This window comes from Lichtheimia ornata (assembly GCF_029851405.1).
Source record: "Lichtheimia ornata isolate CBS 291.66 chromosome Unknown scaffold00028, whole genome shotgun sequence".
Lineage (NCBI taxonomy): Eukaryota > Fungi > Mucoromycota > Mucoromycetes > Mucorales > Lichtheimiaceae > Lichtheimia > Lichtheimia ornata.
Genome location: NW_026695348.1, coordinates 145,985 through 164,864, shown reverse-complemented (window position 1 = coordinate 164,864; position 18,880 = coordinate 145,985). Strand labels below are relative to the sequence as shown.

The 18,880-nt window shown below is 43.8% G+C and overlaps 7 protein-coding genes across 7 annotated transcripts; 4 read left to right on the top strand and 3 right to left on the bottom strand.

The window, feature by feature from the left end:
• Positions 1 to 2,044: 2,044 nt before the first annotated feature.
• O0I10_006393 (uncharacterized protein) lies at positions 2,045 to 2,462 on the top strand (the record flags this gene model as incomplete). Its single annotated transcript, XM_058486421.1, has 2 exons — positions 2,045 to 2,070; positions 2,141 to 2,462. The coding sequence occupies 2 exons, from the start codon at positions 2,045 to 2,047 to the stop codon at positions 2,460 to 2,462; spliced, it is 348 nt and encodes a 115-aa protein (XP_058342778.1).
• Positions 2,463 to 3,177: 715 nt separating this feature from the next.
• Positions 3,178 to 5,893, bottom strand: O0I10_006392 (OPT family small oligopeptide transporter; the record flags this gene model as incomplete). The annotated part of the gene is made up of 8 exons (XM_058486420.1): positions 3,178 to 3,316; positions 3,379 to 3,847; positions 3,915 to 3,990; positions 4,051 to 4,084; positions 4,159 to 5,025; positions 5,086 to 5,204; positions 5,266 to 5,626; positions 5,685 to 5,893. 8 exons carry the CDS (start codon positions 5,891 to 5,893, stop codon positions 3,178 to 3,180), a joined length of 2,274 nt encoding a protein of 757 aa, XP_058342777.1.
• A 3,749-nt stretch (positions 5,894 to 9,642) lies between these two features.
• On the top strand, positions 9,643 to 12,055 carry O0I10_006391 (uncharacterized protein; the record flags this gene model as incomplete). Its single annotated transcript, XM_058486419.1, has 11 exons — positions 9,643 to 9,691; positions 9,760 to 9,843; positions 9,903 to 10,025; positions 10,099 to 10,212; positions 10,360 to 10,482; positions 10,541 to 10,663; positions 10,727 to 10,849; positions 10,915 to 11,043; positions 11,096 to 11,593; positions 11,655 to 11,801; positions 11,865 to 12,055. The coding sequence occupies 11 exons, from the start codon at positions 9,643 to 9,645 to the stop codon at positions 12,053 to 12,055; spliced, it is 1,704 nt and encodes a 567-aa protein (XP_058342776.1).
• A 307-nt stretch (positions 12,056 to 12,362) lies between these two features.
• Positions 12,363 to 14,248, bottom strand: O0I10_006390 (uncharacterized protein; the record flags this gene model as incomplete). The annotated part of the gene is made up of 7 exons (XM_058486418.1): positions 12,363 to 12,819; positions 12,919 to 13,100; positions 13,210 to 13,527; positions 13,633 to 13,712; positions 13,778 to 13,840; positions 13,903 to 14,025; positions 14,095 to 14,248. 7 exons carry the CDS (start codon positions 14,246 to 14,248, stop codon positions 12,363 to 12,365), a joined length of 1,377 nt encoding a protein of 458 aa, XP_058342775.1.
• Positions 14,249 to 15,312: 1,064 nt separating this feature from the next.
• O0I10_006389 (uncharacterized protein) lies at positions 15,313 to 16,912 on the top strand (the record flags this gene model as incomplete). The annotated part of the gene is made up of 5 exons (XM_058486417.1): positions 15,313 to 15,423; positions 15,510 to 15,935; positions 16,001 to 16,210; positions 16,267 to 16,331; positions 16,393 to 16,912. 5 exons carry the CDS (start codon positions 15,313 to 15,315, stop codon positions 16,910 to 16,912), a joined length of 1,332 nt encoding a protein of 443 aa, XP_058342774.1.
• Positions 16,913 to 17,045: 133 nt separating this feature from the next.
• Positions 17,046 to 17,419, top strand: O0I10_006388 (uncharacterized protein; the record flags this gene model as incomplete). Its single annotated transcript, XM_058486416.1, has 2 exons — positions 17,046 to 17,219; positions 17,285 to 17,419. 2 exons carry the CDS (start codon positions 17,046 to 17,048, stop codon positions 17,417 to 17,419), a joined length of 309 nt encoding a protein of 102 aa, XP_058342773.1.
• A 213-nt stretch (positions 17,420 to 17,632) lies between these two features.
• Positions 17,633 to 18,821, bottom strand: O0I10_006387 (uncharacterized protein; the record flags this gene model as incomplete). Its single annotated transcript, XM_058486415.1, has 3 exons — positions 17,633 to 17,715; positions 17,780 to 18,098; positions 18,159 to 18,821. 3 exons carry the CDS (start codon positions 18,819 to 18,821, stop codon positions 17,633 to 17,635), a joined length of 1,065 nt encoding a protein of 354 aa, XP_058342772.1.
• Between the last annotated feature and the right edge of the window lie 59 nt (positions 18,822 to 18,880).

Below are 18,880 nucleotides of genomic sequence, written 5' to 3'. Positions count from 1 at the left end.
AATTACTTTATGGATCATCTAGGAACAGGCATGTATTGCTAGCTAACGGCCACTTTTATCCAATCATCATTGTTGTGAGATCCACTGCATGGGAACGATGCCCCTGCTCCAGACATTCATTTCCATGATTAAAGCAGGTTGATCCGAGCTGATTTGACTGAGCTATGGTCAAAGAGAGATTACATCACTGTGGACATAAAGCACGCTCGATGTAGCTCAACCGATGTAATCTTGTGTGAGCGTAACTCAACCAAATCAGCTCGGATCAACCTACTTTAATCATGGAAATGAATGTCTAGAGCAGGAGCATCGTCCACCTACAATGGAATGCACAAAAGTTGGGAATGCACAAAAGTGGCTATTAGCTGCCAATGTATGACCTGAAAATAGGGTTGCGTACCTGCCATGTATTGTCCCTGAAGTCCTGACTTTTTAGCTGAGTTACCCAAAGAGGTCCTTCTGCATCTTTGGCTCTCCAGGGTCTAGCTACTTGGCAATGAACAAAGACCACTTCTCATATAGCATCACGCTTACAAACATAAAGGTGCCTGTATCTCCAAACTTTACAATGGAACGTGGGGTTTTTATTAGAGCAATGTGCTCGGCTTGGTCAACTGCACCTCGGGTGCAAGCTTCACGATCAAGCTTGCCAATCCCAGATTTCGCAATGTCGCCACCAGCCAAACTGGATCTGGGGGTCGACCTCTTCGACGACGACGACCAAAAAATATTTTTGGGCTAGTTGCGAGATTGAACGTGAAACTTGCACCCAAGGTGCAGTTGGCCAAGCCGAGCCCATTGCTCTATTCAAAACCCCACGTTTCATTCCTGTGGACATAAAGCACGCTCGATGTAGCTCAACCGATGTAATCTTGTGTGACGAACTCAACCAAATCAGCTCGGATCAACCTACTTCATGGAAATGTGTCTAGGCCGGAGCATCGTCCACCTACAATGGAATGCACAAAAGTTGGGAATGCACAAAAGTGGCTATTAGCTGCCAATGTATGACCTGAAAATGAGGGTCGCGTACCTGTCATGCATGGTCCCTGAAGTCCAAACTTTTTAACCCAGTTACACAAACACGTCCCTCTGCATCTTTTGCTCTGCCAGGGGCCAGCTACTTGGCAATGAACAAAGACCACTCTTCATATAGCATCACGCTTACAAACATAAAGGTGCCTGTATCTCCGAACTTTACAATGAAACTTGGGGTTTTGAATAGAGCAATGGGCTCGGCTTGGTCAACAGCACCTTGTGTGAAATTTTCGCGTTCAATGTCGCAAACAGCCCAAAAAATATTTTTTTGGTCATCGTCGAAAGAGGTTGAGCCCCGGATCCAGTTTGGCTGGTAGCGACATTGCGAAATCTGGGATTGCCCACGATGAACTTCATACTTTGACACAAGATTCCTTTGACCCCGACGAGCACGTTGATCTATTAAAGAGCCCAAGTTTGATTGTGAAGTTTGGAGATACAGGCACCTTTATGTTTTACATATGCTGTAAGGGTGATGCTATATGAGAAGTGGTCTTTGTTTAATGTAAAGTAGTATGACTATAATAGAGCAAAAGATGCAGAGGGCGTGTTTGTGTAACTTGAGTCATTCAGCACAGGCGATGCATGATTCTTGTACACTATTTAGGAATAGTTCAAAATGCCAGCTAATAACCTTAGTCCTCCCATTCTCCTTTGTTGTCCAATCCAATGCATACGAACGATTGTCTTGCTCCAGCCCAGCATGCCCATCATTTAACTTTCATGATTCGAGGTAACCTGGTAGTAAGGTAATGGCTGTTGTTGGATCATCATTATCATGTAAAGTGTAAAATGGCGCACACCCTTTTGCTATACGTGAGGATCATTTCTTTTATTTACCTGTACCTATTGTCTATCGTGAGGGTGATGATGACGATGGGTGGATGGTGTGTGTGGAGTTATTGAGTGGTCTCAGTGTAATAGCAGTAGGGGATTTAAACTTGGGGGACAGCAGCTCCACGACTTGACACAACGCTCCTCTTCGCTTTCTCCCTCGTCTGCTTTTATGCCATTCACGACATCCCGATCAAGGTAATGTACTATAAAAGAGTGCTCTTGTTGGTTGTGAGGCATTAACATAGCTCTGAACATGCATTGTCAGGGAGTGTGGAGGAATGAGCGTCGTGGGTGGTTGGCTGTTGCCATGGCGGTATCGTTGCTTGGTGTCAACAGGTACATTCAGAGTCCAATGTTGCAGCCGAATTGGTTCCATTGACGTGCTATATTGTATAGAGGGCAAGTTTGGTCTCAAGACGTTGACTGGTTTGGCGTTTTGCTTCGTCTCAGCGACGCTACACCATGTTTATCGGTTCACAGCAATCCAACAACAAGAGGTCTTTATGCATACGAAAAAGGCAAGTGCAGTGAACAAATACAATGAAGAAGGCGTTAATGTAATAATGAATGATGCTATTATTGGATAGCTTTCTGGTCAGGTAGTGCAACTTTGGGCATCATCTTTCCTTGGGTTCGACTCCCAACCTGTACCTTTTGGTCATTGGACGCTCTTCTCGTTATATACTGGTGGTTTACTTATTGAGGACTTAAATGATGGGTAGGGCCATTCTTTCTTTGTTGGGGAGGATGAATGAGGACAACTCTGAGCTCATGGGGACTATGGACGCGATGACATCGATGGTGGTTTGGTTGTGTGTGATTCTATTTATGGAGGCGACGATGACAACTACAACGAAGTTCACAACGACATCGTTAACAACAATGACACTAACAAGCGTGGTGTATCCTCCCCTTGGTTAGGTGATGATGACTTGATCAATTCCCCATATCTCTCTGAAGGAAGGATGCAAGGTCCAAGTCTTTTCTATTTGCCTCTTTGATGATCCTCTCTTTCCACTTGTCGCTAGTGCACGATTTCAACAGCATTGTGTTAGATGCAGGATAGTAGTAGAGGCTTGGGTAATACAATAATGGATGGAATAAATTCAACATCATTGGATGAGAATACTACCTCTGTATTATGGTGGATTTCATGATTGCAATACTCGACACTGGTCATTCACCGACAGCAATTGAATTATATGCTTTTTATGTTTATTACTTAGGGTAAGCTAAAAGACTATAACAGTCGACATATACTATATAAACATAAGCTACTATACAATGCCTAATGAAATGTGCTCAGCACTCGGCACAAATGTTGGATGCATTGGCAGAAGAAAGAGGACAATTATCAAACATGCCGTTGGGGCCTTGTCCACCGTTGCCCCACCAGTCAGGAGTGTATCCAGATCCCATCACTACACCAAATATGACAATACTATCGAGGAATTATATGAGTACATGATAGAGAAACATGACAACCACTTGCATGATGCTTACCTTGCTATAGCAACGGCACAATCAAAACCAGCTGACGTGATGTAATTATACTTGGCCCACCAATCATGCTTGTAGCGACGCAAGTAGAACATAAAGACGAAACCAGCAGCACACCATGCCGAGAAATTGAGTGGTACAGCGGGTGGCATCATACCCGTGGAGTTGAGAATGACCGGCAAATGGACGTACTTGAGCCATTTGATGTGTGGCCACTTTTTATGCGCCAACCAGAAGGGAATGGGCAGTAAGAAGCCGATCAAGAAGAAGTAAAGCATGGGATGGTAGATCGATTCCTCTCCAAACATCTTTTTTGGTGAAATAACACCCCAGATAATGGATGCAGAGTAAAAGGTGTGGGCTGATGGGCAGGTGAATGGGTATGCTTCATTTGTACAGATGTTTGGCACCGTTTCCATCAACCAACGTGCTGTGACCAAATTCATCAAGCCGGCAATAAGAGTTCCTAAACCTAACATGGATGCATGTTGTGTAAGTATCCCTATACGACATCAGCGTATGTACCATTATTATCTTACATTGTACCGTAAACATCATTCTAGGTGGGATCTTTAGGTAGTGGCCAAGCTTGAGATCACCCACAAAGACTAAGCACTAGTTGATAGCAGGATGTAAGTAAAAGACATATATGATAAAACCATGCACGTTACATACCTGGGTCATGCTAATGTAGCCATAAGTCTTGAACCTTTTGTAGCCATGCAAAAAAAAGGAGATGAGTACATATACGTTGTTATAAAGAATTCATGATGCATGACTTACGTGACATTAGCAATGGGTTGGCCGGGAAGGATGTAACCAATGATAAATTCGGTGATAATGTTGAGACCAGGTTGTTGATTTGCAATAGCTTGAATGATACCAATGGGCAATACAAAGATCACGCATAGAGCAACAGCAAGGAAGATACCCCACCACGGCAATTGAAGAGGCCAAACATAGATGGTTGCAAATGATAAACCAAATGAAATAAGGAAGATGCCAATGTACCACCAGTGAGGCACCTCTGGGTAAGCTCTCATAAGGCGACCATGGATATCCATATCTTCTTCACGGGAGCGCTTGTATTGGGTATAGATGTCCTTGCCGTGGTATAAAGCAGTGTGTGTGAGAACAGCAGTCAAGCCCGCAAATCCAATGCCATAGGTGATGGTGAAGAAGCTGGCCATGTAGAGGGGTCCATATTCGGCATAGGCTGTCTCATTCAATGTTCTTTCGGGTGTCAGCACTAGTGAATTATCCCATAGCTCGCCATCCTTGGTAAATAATGTTGCTGTGAGAATCGGGAATTTCTGTGCGTCCCATACATTGGTGTAGTAAATAGCTGGCACAAGGATCCATGCAATAAAGACAAAGCCGACAGTGACATTGGCAATAGCCCACCAAGGCACAACCAAGGGTGATTGAAGGTATGATACAATGGTAGCCCAATCGAATGAAAGAGCAAACATGCCAAGGCCACTGTAACCACCAGTGAGTTGTGCAAGAGTACGATTGGTAGGCTTGATCCAGCATGCCCATGAGAAGAAGGTAAGGATTTGGAAAAAGTAACCAGGTAGCCAATAGTAAATGAACATGGCAGTAAAGCAGTAAACGAACCATCTCATACGAGTAGGACCGGTCCAATTGCTACAATATCGATTGTAAGCCTTAGCCATGTTGTTGATGGAAAATTTATCATACACTTACGTATCAGCAATATGGAATGATCGGAACAGCGAGATGTTGGCAAGGTTATTAGGCCATACCATGGATGGAGGGTATACTAGGAATTTGCGGAGGACACCTGCCATACCATATCCAATAAACTATACACAAGATGTTAATCACACAATATGACATCAAACTATTGAATGACAATGCACATACCTGTGTGGTCCAAATAAGCATGATACCGCCACCCCATCCAATGTCTTGACCGTACCACAGCTTTTGGATGGTGATGATATCAATAGCGTAAGCTGTACCATAACTGCAGTTGGCCATCACAGTGATCAACACGTGCTCCTTGATATTGAATGGGCCGGGATTGAAAAAGCGAGACTTGGGAATGATCTTTTCCATGATCTTGCCAAGAGGGAATGATACCAGCTGCACCACCAAAGGTGTCAGACTCATTGCGTTTTTACGATACCAAAAGAATTGATTGACAAAAGAAAGCGCCACGGCAAAGGCAATGGCTAAAAACCACATACGAAAAGTGTTCACGGGCATGGTGGGATCATCCGTTCTAAAACCAAATGCAATCAATCATCATGATACAGGTGATTTACTTTGATGACACATACGTTGGCACCACCAATCTCACTTCTTCGATAGGCGAGTTGTCGTCGTCTTCATCGTGTGCATGAATAGGTTCGACATCGATGATTTCCTTTTGGAAAGTCTCGTCGTACTTTTCATCCCCATCCATTGCTTTCTCCTTGATGGATCCAGGTGGGTTAGAGGAGGTGGTATCCCGCTCTTCCAAAGCGTGCTTGTTGTCTTCCGCCGCCATGATACGTAATGATGGTAGTGAATACCAATGGTATGATCTGCTGCAGAGGTGAAAAGGCGAAAGGAGGAGGAAAATGCAAGCTGTGAGAATTGCGATAAAGCCTGAATCTTAAGTTTTTATATTAGAGCATCGAACGCCACCACTATGCATGATAGGGTATTGATCCCACTGTTGCATTTGTAGTCAGTATATGGGACACCCTTGTGCGTGTGTGTGTACAAGAAGGAACATGCAACAACAGAAAACTGCAGTGTTGTACAAGATGATACGACCACTGGAAAGCCTCCAAAACTGGGATTCTTATGGCACACATCACTGTCCTCATGTCATCCTACCAAAGCGACCCAAATTGACTTTTATGGTTTACTCTTGAGGATCGCTCGCCGCTTTTTTACACTTCAACTCTATTGCCGCGGCAGATAAATGTTGGCCATTGTACTCTCACATTCCAATACTTGGTAGCCATTATTAGCAAAGTTCATATCAAGCAGGTGTTCATGATACATTGGACACGATCAATGCTCAAGGCTGTAACCATAGGCAGATCAAGATCTATGATAACGCCCTTATACTTGAGGCTTCTGCCAAGACATACAGTGATTAGAGCACAAGCTTGGAAGCAGGGCCACCCTTTCCTTTTTGGCCACATTTCACCTTTTTAGATTGATGCTACATGCATATCTACGAGCATCCAAGATGGGAAGAAATTAGGCATTGAAAGAGGGAGCGTATGTGTTTTCGGGTGTATTCGCGGTTACATCGTGTAACACAAAGTCGGCTACAGCTGCCGGTCTGTGCACCGTTGTAATTTTTCGGTTTCGACATACACACACACACGCACACACGCATCCATCTAAGATATTTTCCCTCTCTTTGGTGATCTTCTTCCCACCCTTTTTGCCCTGATTCCTTCTAACATGACCGGTATCGTGCCATTAACACTTTAGTCTTTTGCTACTACATAACACATTTATACATGAAACTATTTTGGTAAATGCAGCCTTCTTTTGTATACGTATCGAGAGCCCCTGAAAGACGTAAAAAGAACAAGGCGCCACATTTATGGGTATCGGTTGTGGCCGCCCCTCACAAGACACGCATCGGAACGATTTCTTGGATTTGTGTAGCTTCCGTGAGAGAGAACGAATAACATCGCTTAGACCCATCAGGCACTCTCTTAGCTGAAGCGAATCATAAATCATGCTAGTATAAGGACAACATACACCATGCTACAAAGAAAAGGTGGTCGTGGATTCTCTAATAGGCATGTTGATTGTGTTGTAAAATGACCATAGTTGCCTTTATTTTCAAATTCCCATGTTAAGATATGACAATGAAACATAAAGAGCAAGAATTTCTCAATTCGTTCTATACTCAATCAGGATCGTTGTCATTCTTTCCGAGAAGAACAAAGATAAATGTGCCACCAATATGACTTTATCATAGGTTCAAATGTATCAACGATGGGGTGCACATTACAACCCGTGATTGCGACATAATAACACGAAAACATGGCGCTATGAGTGTAAGCTAAGGGCACTGGGATGTGGTTTCTCGTATCATTTGCTAACAAAGAAATCCCTTGTGTAGGTCATGCAATTCGCTGAGTTCCTATTAATCAGAAGCTAATAGGGACTTTTGAATACAACTTATCCGCTCTTACATTGTGTGCGAGCTTACTTTTGATCACTGAACCATTGGGTCGGATTTACATTCATCCATTGTACATGTATACCTATTTTCTTTCTCATGGTACCTTGTACATAGGGTAGTCCACAAATGCATGTAAAAAAGTGAGGAATCGATATGAGCATTGGACCACCCATCAGGCTATCTTTGGTACATCTCTTATCATAGTGGGCTTGGTTGCAGATAGGATGATGGTGCCATTCGAACAACGTATTATGCATGATAACACAAGACATGAAAGTTGGAGCTATTCCTTTTTTCCGCTGATAGCATGCATATACCAACCCCGCTTGTCTTTATAGCTTGAAAACCGCGGCTGGCTAAACAACGAGACCCATGGCAGTCATTGACAACATTGGATGATAGATTCCCCTCGATTCAGTGACAACATGCTTACGGTCGCCACTACCTTTTAATTCGATGGTTGCTTATCTTTGACTATGTCATATGCACGTCTTGGTTACAATGTTTCCTCATTGATAAGTGCTGATAAGGTGGGTCATGCCATTATGAATGTCGTGCACATTGGATTGGATTGGTTGTATCAGCTGGCTGCTGGGAACGGTTGGGGCGGGGTACCCATAACATAGGAATACGATACTACGTATGCCGCTTCATGCTTGGCAGTGTAGCATTGTATCATCATACACATGTCACTCGTCATGATTGTGACATTGATATCTCAATGATAGAATAAGGCTATTGACTTGAAGTAGCCGCGGCTTTCACAATCCCCGATTTTTTGAAATAAGTAGGCAATGATTACCTTTGAGAGAAGGTAGCTCAAATGGCTTGTAGTTGATGGCTATTCATGGATGGCATGTTTTTTTGGTAGAGTTCGCTACATAACATCCATGCTAGGTGTAGGGGTTGAGTAGCATAAAAACCATTGAATCTGACACGCATGCACACGCTTGATGATGATGCTACTTTTTGCCACAGCTAGATACATGGATTGGTCACTCGTCTTGGATCTCAATGGAGGAGCACTCTTTCTCATAAGTCAACCCACACTTGTTGTATTAGAATACCCATATTACTTCTCATTGCAAGACCGATAACGGATCCACCTTTATTCCACCTAAGCTATGATTTAAAATCAAGAAGGATATGAGCTACGTAGTAGCTAAGTAGTGGGAGACCACTTTGATCAATAAGAAAGTCTATGCGTTATGTACGATCTCAACGACCAGGCATGGCAAATGATTAGCGCATCCGAAAGCATGATCTATGCATTGACACATGCCTACTTGCAGGACCACTTTGGCATCTAACCGCATCTTCACTTACGTTACACAATCCCTATTGGCAGACGTTGTTGATCATCTTTGGCGATCCCGTTGGAAACAGTACTGATGGAATCGAAGAACACCACGGGTGGTTGTTGCATATATCTTTTGGCTATCAATAACGCATGAAGTTAGGGTGGTGAACCGCCTACTAATATATACGATGGCGAGGGTGAGCCATTTTTTGGTTTATCAAAGAATCAGCGGGCACAAGGAGATCTGGCATTTCTACACGTGGTAGTGTATTGTAAGTAGGGCATAAGAAAATCATGCAGCAGCATTGGATCTGGGATTTGCTTGGTAATACAACAAGAGACGATATCAAAGTGAAGGTTTATTATGTATATTTACTAGCACGTGTGATGACACTACATACGCAATGATGATATTTGTCAATGTGGTATGCAGGAATGTCTATATTTGTTAGAGTCATATCATCTAATGTCAGCATCCTGCAGCATTCTCGACTCGGAAAGGCGACTGTCACGTGTGGCACTGATATTCTTCTTCCAGACACTTTTCATTCGTTTTCCATCCCAAAAGACGCCAACAGCATTCTTTTTTTCAACTACATCAACAACCTCCATTCAACGCCTCTCCATCAAAGCTATTGACTTTAACCCACCATCGCTATTTTTTGAACCTCTTCCGATCGCAAAAGCTCCCTTCTTTTTCGCAACCAACAAAACCCCCCCAAAAAACCACCACCACCACCACCGAATCTTCTGTCTGGAACCTTCTCTTTTTTTCGTTGCAGCAATACCATTCACCATGGGAAACATTACGAGTTGTTCTTCTTGCTGTCAAGACTGCTTTGGAAGTAAGATGTTGGACACTTGACATGCTTTCAAACGACCCACCTCAATTGACCGGTTGCCCCCCATGTAGAACGAAATCGGACAGGTCTTTATGAACCACTCTTGCAAGACAATGAACGAGATGCCATTGCAGAATTGCTTCACTTTCTTGAAAGTGAGTCGATACAACAACGCCTTTTCTAATGAGGGTCCATAACGACTGACCTTTTACAGACCGCAGCGATACCAACTTCTTTGACGGTGAACCTCTACGTGCTCTTTCGACACTTGCGTTCTCTGATAATGTGGATTTACAACGATCAGCTGCATTAGCCTTTGCTGAAATCACTGAGAAAGGTAAGTCAATGTTGAGTAAGGGTCATTGAAGGGATGATTAAACAATGTGTGTGTGTGTGTGTGTGCTCTTTAGATGTGCGACCAGTGGGACGTGAAACGCTTAATCCGATCCTTTTCTTGTTACAATCGCATGATGTGGAAGTTCAAAGAGCAGCCAGTGCAGCATTGGGTAATTTAGCGGTCAAAGGTAAGATGACATGGATGGGTATGGGATGGTGCTGGGTGCTGGGCGCTGCTTGTGGGGCGTGTGTGTAGGGTAGGGTAGGGTAGGGTAGGGTGTATGTGTGTGCAATGCAAGCTGATATTGAGCGGGTTTCTATTTTCGGTAATGCAGCGGAGAATAAGCTCTTGATTGTCAAGCTTGGAGGCCTGGATCAATTAATCCGCCAGATGGGTAGCCCCAATGTTGAAGTGCAATGCAATGCTGTTGGATGCATCACAAACCTCGCCACACATGGTACGTAGCATCATCATCTATCAAAATGGTAAAGTAGGCTCAATCTGCATTTATACAGAGGAAAACAAGGCAAAGATTGCAAAATCAGATGCTCTTCGGCTATTAGTGGATTTGGCACGCTCCAAAGATCAGCGAGTACAACGCAATGCGACTGGTGCACTTCTCAACATGACACATAAGGGTAAGCAATGATGATGGGTGCAAGAAGGGATCATGTGATTAACCTTTTTTGTCATCATTATAGAGGTGAATCGTCAACACATGGTCAATGTCGGTGCCATCCCCGTGTTGATTGGTTTATTGAGTTCGCCTGATGCCGATGTCCAATATTATTGCACTACAGCACTAAGCAACATTGCAGTGGATGGTAAGTAACATGCATGGGGTTATTGTATTCATGGACCATGTTCTAATACAAGATTGATCCAATAGCTGGAAATCGAAAAAAGTTGGCACAATCCGATTCGAAGCTGGTACAATATCTTATCGCGTTGATGGAGACAAAGAGCCTCAAGGTGCAATGTCAAGCAGCATTAGCGCTTCGGAATCTAGCATCTGATGGTAAGTCAACGAAATGACATGGTGTAACAGGTATATTAACGGCATAATATAGAAAAGTACCAATTGGAAATTGTCCGCTGCAACGGCTTGAAGCCATTATTGCGTCTCCTCAAATCCTCCTTCCTTCCTCTCACTTTATCCTCGGTCGCTTGTATTCGCAATATATCCATTCATCCTGCCAACGAATCGCCCATCATTGAGGAAGGTTTTGTCAACCCTTTGATCGAATTATTATCATATGACGACAATGAAGAAGTTCAATGTCATGCTATATCCACATTACGCAACCTCGCTGCAAGTTCAGAACGCAACAGGCTTATCATTGTCGAAGCTGGCGTGGTCGAACGCATTCGAATGCTAATAAGCGAAGCGAAAAACAGCGTAAAGATCGAGATGACAGCAGCGATCGCCGTATTGGCATTGAGCGACGATTTGAAACAAAGACTCTTGAGCACCAAGGTATTGGAAGTGTTGGTGCCACTGACATCAAGCACAAACATGGAAGTGCAAGGCAACTCGGCTGCTGCCATTGGGAATCTGAGTTCCAAGGGTAAGTAAAAGAGATCATCCACGTGGTATCGATGATATTCACACATTTGCATTTCCCACAGTCAAAGATTATTCCCCATTTGTTGACGTGTGGTCTTCTCCTGCGGATGGTTTGCGTGGCTTCCTCATCCATTTCCTCGATGATGCCCAAGATATTTCATTCCAACACATCGGCGTATGGACCATTGAGCAGTTTTTAGAAGGCAATGGTAAGTGATTCTTGGATTTTGTTATAATTCGTGTATGTATTCTCATGATGGTGATGGACATAGACGCCGAGCTGGTATCCTTGGTTGCAAATACACCCGAAATTGTTCAAGCGGTTGGAAGGATTGCCAAGAGAGATGGTCGTGGATCCAAGGAGAAGATTGATACAGATGTGGGTGGAGACGATTTGGAAAGTGACATCTATGCACTGGCTAGGCGAGTCGCCAATGCCTTGGAAGAAGCTGGCAAAAAATAGTTCACCCATCGTCGATCATTTACTTTCTTCATCATTCTATTCTACCCCTCCTTTTTTTCTATCTCTCTTATCCTCGCACGCAGTTTACCATCATCATCAATCACCCAATACGTGCGTTATTATCATCCATACGCCCATTACATGTTTCAACAATTCTTTCTTTTCTGCACGATACTATCAATAAATGACATTAGGACAATTAAGATATACATAGGGTAATTAAAGTGTGTGTGGGGAGGGGAGGGAAGACGAGAAACGATGCAATTAACTACAAAGAATGAATAAAGGAGGGGCTATTGTTGTTGTATCAATGGGGTTGCATGGTGAGATAAGTGGCTGAAGACGTAGTCAATGCGTCTGCATCTTGCTGATGTCGATTAAAATCATCATGCGTGGGTGAAATGTTGCGTGGAGGTGCACGGATACTCGTCATGGCATTATAGTGTTGCTGATCCTCATCAATTTGGCTACGAATAGGATCCACTTGCTTGTGCTCCAATTTGGGGCTGTTGTTCAAATCAATCTCGCCACCTGATAGGTACTTTGATTTGGCTTCACCAAAACTCCAACGACCACCGCTTGATCGAGTAAACATCCACTTGGATTGTGACTGAGTGCCTGCCTCGCCACCACCTGAAAGTGTCGTCTCTTGATGTGTGTTTGCAGATGTAAAATTATTGGTGCCCGCAGAAGTATAGCGATTGGAGGATCCAGTAAATCCAGCAGAGGAGCCAAATCCAGGAGCCAACGTCGCCAAACGTGGACTATTCAATGTGGTACAAAGGGGGTGAGGATCATATGCAAAATAACACTCCTTGTTCTCACACACACACACCCAACAGCGCATGAAGAATAATACATACTTGAGAACAACGCCGAATTCAATCACCCCAGTGGTAATGGCACCATCAAACATCCAAATCACGGCAATGGCCACATTATAAGCAGAATTCTCGGTAATGGGTCCTCGTAAACGGCCATAGAGCACCATCATGACAGCAAAAACGGTCAAGCAAATAAATCCAGTCATCACGATGATTCGCACCTATCATCAATCCTCATTAGCCATTTTTGGTCAGGTTGAGATGACATGTTGTCAAAGCCCCACACACATCCACTGTCAGAAATAGAAAATGGGGGTACGACGTATATACCTTGAGCGCACCAAGTCTTACTCTACCAAGATCGACACGGCTATCGGTACGTTGTAAAAGATGGCGATTCAAAAGCCGCAAAAGTCGTAAACCGGCATATAAAATGAGGATCGCCTGAAAACCGGTATAGAATGTCCAAAGATAATACAATGCATCCGTAAATTGGGATGCCATGTAATTGTCTCCATGAAGAGCATAAATGCCTGCTGCAATAGCACAAACATTGTTGCTGATAAATGGCAGCGTGATAATCACTGTGCACATCGTATCGACAATGACGGGTGCGCGTATCCATACGTCATAGATCACCTTACTGCTCTGTATACGGAACGGGGTATGTGTGTGTGAGAGCCAGATTAGAAGTGCTTGTACCACCCACCTTATTGGAGGGAGGCAAAGGCATAGAAGAAGATGTACACTTACATCAGCCAACGTATGGGCAATACCGAATAAATAGCATGATAGTGCACCAATACCAAATTGCCATGGAAACTCGAAAATGACTATATACAATGCGTGTGTGTAAGATGAGGTGATGGTTTACGCACACAATGGCACAAAACCTTACATGAGCGAAACGCGACGTTGGGTGCAGCGTCAGTCACCAGAATAATAGCGTGTGCCATTCGTACTACGAAACGGTTGTTGAAATTTGAGTACAACATGCTGGCAGATTTTGGATGTTGTACCTACGCAAGTTAAATATTGTTCCAAACACGGCCATTGACTCGATGGGCTTAGGCCTTGGATACCCCGTCCGCATATCAAAGATTTGTTGTTTGAGATTGACGACTCGATGGTATAATACCATAAAAGCTGCAAATGATATGTATTGTATGTGTATGAGCGTCATGGATCGAGAAACAAAGTTATGGAATGGCTCACCAAATACGCCTACAAGACCCGAAACTACGGCAAGAGCAATGTACATGGCACGTAGTTGGCTTTCTTCTTCGCAACCATAGATTGTCAATCGCCAGTCGCAGTGACATACGCCTTGATCATCGCATATTCTCCAAAATTCCTCATTGGATGCCATCACCGGTGTGTATATGAGAATAAAGGTGGTGGTGGTAGTAGTGGGATTGTTGAAGAAAGGAGCGGGAAAAGAAGAAACAGAGAAAAAAAGGTGGGGTCAGGGCAGTAAAGAGTTAAATTAAAAGACGAATGGCAAAGGGACTCAACTCTCCGCTTTTTTCTTTGGTGGCACTGACATAATATAAAGCGATCAGTCAACTTTTTTTTGACCCGTGCAACATTCCTACAGGAGGCACGCAGCAGCCAATAATGCATACATCTAACGTCCCCAAGGATATTTCACTCTCCCATTCTATCACCCTCCAGAGTTAAAGTTGAGTCTCAGAAATCAAGGGAATGGAATAAAAAGGATGACACATCACTTGCAGCAGCAGCAAGAAGAAGAAGAAGGATCATCCATCATTATCCTTTTTGTACATACAATGGGGTTGTATGATTGTGGATCAAAATGGGGTGTGGTGGCAAAGAAGAATAATGATGGGGTGTGACACAATGCCTTTGATGAATGAATGAAAAGGGTGGTTGTGCCATGTGTGCACTGGTCAAGATCGGATAGTGCTCCCGTTTGATGTTTTCACGATTATAGTCCAGCGACGATCCTTTCTCGGTGTTCTTGTGAATGTTTGCTTGTTTCGGCCGGTGATTTGACTTATTACCCTTTATGCTTCCTCCTCCCACACAGACATAAAAGTAGCTTGGTGCACAAGCCCTCCTTGCAGCATCGGAGTCTGTTTCACCATTGTAGCACGACAGCACGCTACCTTTATTTCAGGGCATCATGTCGTCTTTCCCGCAACGTGCTTTATTTTTGCCTGCTGCAATTAAAGAAAAACAGCTAGCCATGTTGAGATGTTCACACGCTACTATGCTATATTAATTATTACAACAAGGAATGTTTTACATTATATAATCGATAGGATCGACCCGTATAGTATTGTTGTCAAATTTCACCCATGTCATGTGACCTGGACGCGGGCGCGGAGCGGAGGTATGGGATTGCCATGGAGAAAGGGCGGCATCGGCGTCCAAAAAAAGCCTCCTTTTGCTTTTGCTTGAACGAGATCGATGGACAAAGACATTCAGATCGCCAACGCACATGCTCAGCCCTCGGTCCCGGATCAGGCTCAAAATGAGGCTTCAACTGCAATGCAAGTGGACACCGATCATGTGAAGGAGGTAATGGGCGCTATGAACCTGCTTGGAATTGAACAAAGCAACTAAGTGACATGCATGTATGTGATCCCTCCCCATTTGGGCCATAGACTTCAACAACAACAGCAGCAGCAGATCCTGCACAAGTACCTGAGGCCGAAAACGATGCTCTTGATCAAGCTATTGCAGGGGAAAAGGCTGCAGGAGACTATGACAGCAGTGATTTGGATTCATCTTCTGATGACGATAGCAGCGACGACGACGACGACGACCAACAACAACGGCAACAACATGTTCCTGCCTATAGCGATGAGGAGGATAATGGAAACATGCCACTGAAGACACACAATGAGATCAGCAACTTTGTGGTGGAGAAACCCGACTTTGTTATCAATGAGAATACGACCGTCAATCGTGTTGGTGTCATTATGGAGATCATTGATAAAGCCATCATTGTGCAAAGTGATCCATCGATGAATATGGCATTGGATATGGGAACCTTATTTGCATACGAGGATCGTCAAGTGATGGGTGAAGTAAGTACAATTGGATTGGGGATGCTCTCGCTTTTGAGAAAGAGAAAGTTAACCAACGTGGACAGGTTTTCGAAACGTTTGGACCAGTGAGCAAGCCTTTTTATTCCATCTTATACAACTCGTCGGATGAGATTGACAAGGAACGTGCAGTCGTTGGAGCTCCCGTCTATTATGTTCCATCCTACAGTCGTACTCAGGTGGTGCCCACGGATGAATTGAAGCGTCAAAAAGGCACGGATGCCAGTAATGCATTTGATGAAGAAATCAATGAAAGTGTAAGTGGCACGTGACATGAAAAGTGTGTGTGTCATGGTAATAACCTTAATCATAGGAACAAGAATTCTCGGATGATGAGCAAGAAATGACATTTCGACGTTTACAAAAGCAGAAAAAGAGGTATGTATGATGGATGGTACGGGATGGGAGATTCAACATTGGGCTCACGTGCTATCCATAGTGGGAAATTCGTATCGAATGAAACTGAAGCTGTGGTACCCGAACGAGGCAACCGGGCTAAACGACCCAAGAAGCAACAAAGAGCACCTCTTCTCAAGACACACAAATTTGCGGATGAGCCTGCTGATGATTTCGATTCAATGCTTGCAGCTTATGAAAAGTCTCAACCAGCACCTCCTTCACGAGCCATTCAAAGCTATGAAGACATCAGCACACCTCCACCCAGACAAATGCAAAGCTATAATGATCTTGACACTGCTTTATCACAACCACCATCATTCCCACAACAACAACAACCCCAAGCATCCACTGCTCCTGTTACCCAAGCAACCCCATCCTATCAGACCCCTGAAGAACTTGTGCGAGCCTTGTTTGGTACACAACCAAAGCAACAACAACAACAACCATCATCATCATCCGCCACGCCCGCTTCGAATGAACCAGCACCTGCTCCAGGTAGTGCTCGTGCTGTCTTGTTGCAAATGTTGAATGAACAGCAGCAGCAGAAACAGTCTCAATGAAAGTGAAACCTATCCCCACACATTTTGCCCTCGTCTCTTTTTTAGCTGCATAAATTGGATGTCATTTAGAAAACCCCGGTACACACACACATATTTGTTTTTTTGCATCTTTCTCAAAAATATATATCTCATCATGTCAAGTACAACAAAACGTCATGTTACCATTGAAGAAGTCGAAGATAGTGGTGATGAACAACAATTGAATCGAAATCAATCCTCTGGTCAACAGCAACCTTCTGCTTTTGTCTACGATGCTTGCGAATCAGCAAAACAAACCTATGCTCCCTCGGATCGAAATGCTAGTTGGGTATGTATGCGTTGCGTTGTATACTTTGTATGTAATAACATTTATATATATGCGTGTGTGTACAGGATCAAGTAGAGGAAGCTGAAGCTCGTGCAAGAATTGAACGAGAAGGAGCAGATGTGGAATCGAATCAAGAGCGTAAAAACGCCGAGCAAACAGCACAAATGATGGATGATTATCTACAGGGTCAAAGACGCTAGTTGAAGAAAACAATGATATTTGGATATGATAGCTAATAAAAAGTATGTATGCATTGGAGAGGGATGTCATGTGTGTGTGTATAGGTTAAGCGATATGGATGTGATGCGTTTACATGCGGTGTGTGTGTGTGTAGATGAAAGAGGCGGCTCTAAGATAGATAGATATATGTGTGTGCGTGTATGGGTGAGGGCGTGCGATTCTTTTATGTGTCTTCACGACAATGGTTGTTGATTATCCAGTGACTCTTTGGGATTTTCATCATCGTCATTATCGTCATCATCATCATCATCGGATTCTATTACAAAAGACAACATGAGAAAATGACAACAATGGGGATTTCCCTTGATGATGAGATTTACCTTCTGGTTCGTATTGTGATATTACCCGGCCCAGTCCTTTTACTTTGTAATCAAGTGCGGATTGACCATGTTCAATCATGGATTCGGTCATTTGTCGTAGTCGGCAAAATGTCTCATCCTTTTCCCACTCTTCATCATCATCATCCTCATCCGATGGCTGATCCTCTGAAGGCATTGGTAGTGGAGGCACAACGACAGGTGCTTGGCCATTGAGTTGTCTCTTCATTTGCGCGACTTCGGATGTTCGTTTACGTAAATTTGCCTCGAGCATACGATTGACAGCTAATAATGAGCGGTTGGATATCTCCAAATCTTCAATCTATAGCACGTGGTCAATCTGAGAAAATTCAGGGGTAAACAAAATAACCATACCACTTACCATGCGATTGACTCTTGCTTCATTTACAGGGCCATCCTCCTCCTCCTCTTCATCATCATTACTGTTATCGGACTCTTCTTGATCATGATCATCCGTACTTGTTTGATGTTCATTGTCCTCTTCATCATCATCCTCATCATCCAAGTCTGATAATTCATCCGGCTCGTTTTGTATCACAGGGCGTATGATTTCTTCGGGTCGAGAAATTGGACCAAGTACTGAACGAGCTCGTTGTGGTTTGGGCCGTTGATGCAGTTGTGATGGATACTGGTCGCTATGGTGTGTTGTTGGTATGACTCGGGTCGTGGATGGAGACGGCTTAGTTGCACGGGATGGTTTATAGATCTCAAAATGAGGGCGAGCAGGTGGCGATGGTGGAGTAGGGGGGAGTCGGCTAGCGGATGATGCTGTTGTTGTTGACTTTTGCCGTTGTGGGGGAGATGGAGGATGATAAATATTAAGAGCAGGCTTGTCTTGAAGAATCCTTGCGCCAGAAGCGACCCTCACAGGCTTTCGAGCTAATGTGGGTGGTGCACTGATAAAGCTTGAATGGGAAACAATCGAGGAAGATGATGAGACTCGCGATGACGCTTTGGCTGGTGTGAAGCTGTGAGTGGGGCGAATGATATTGACAGCTTTAGGTGGTGCTTTCTCTTTGGCCATCTTGCAATGTCAATGAATAGAGATTGGGTCAATGTGTTGTATGTTGTAGTGGGTTGGTG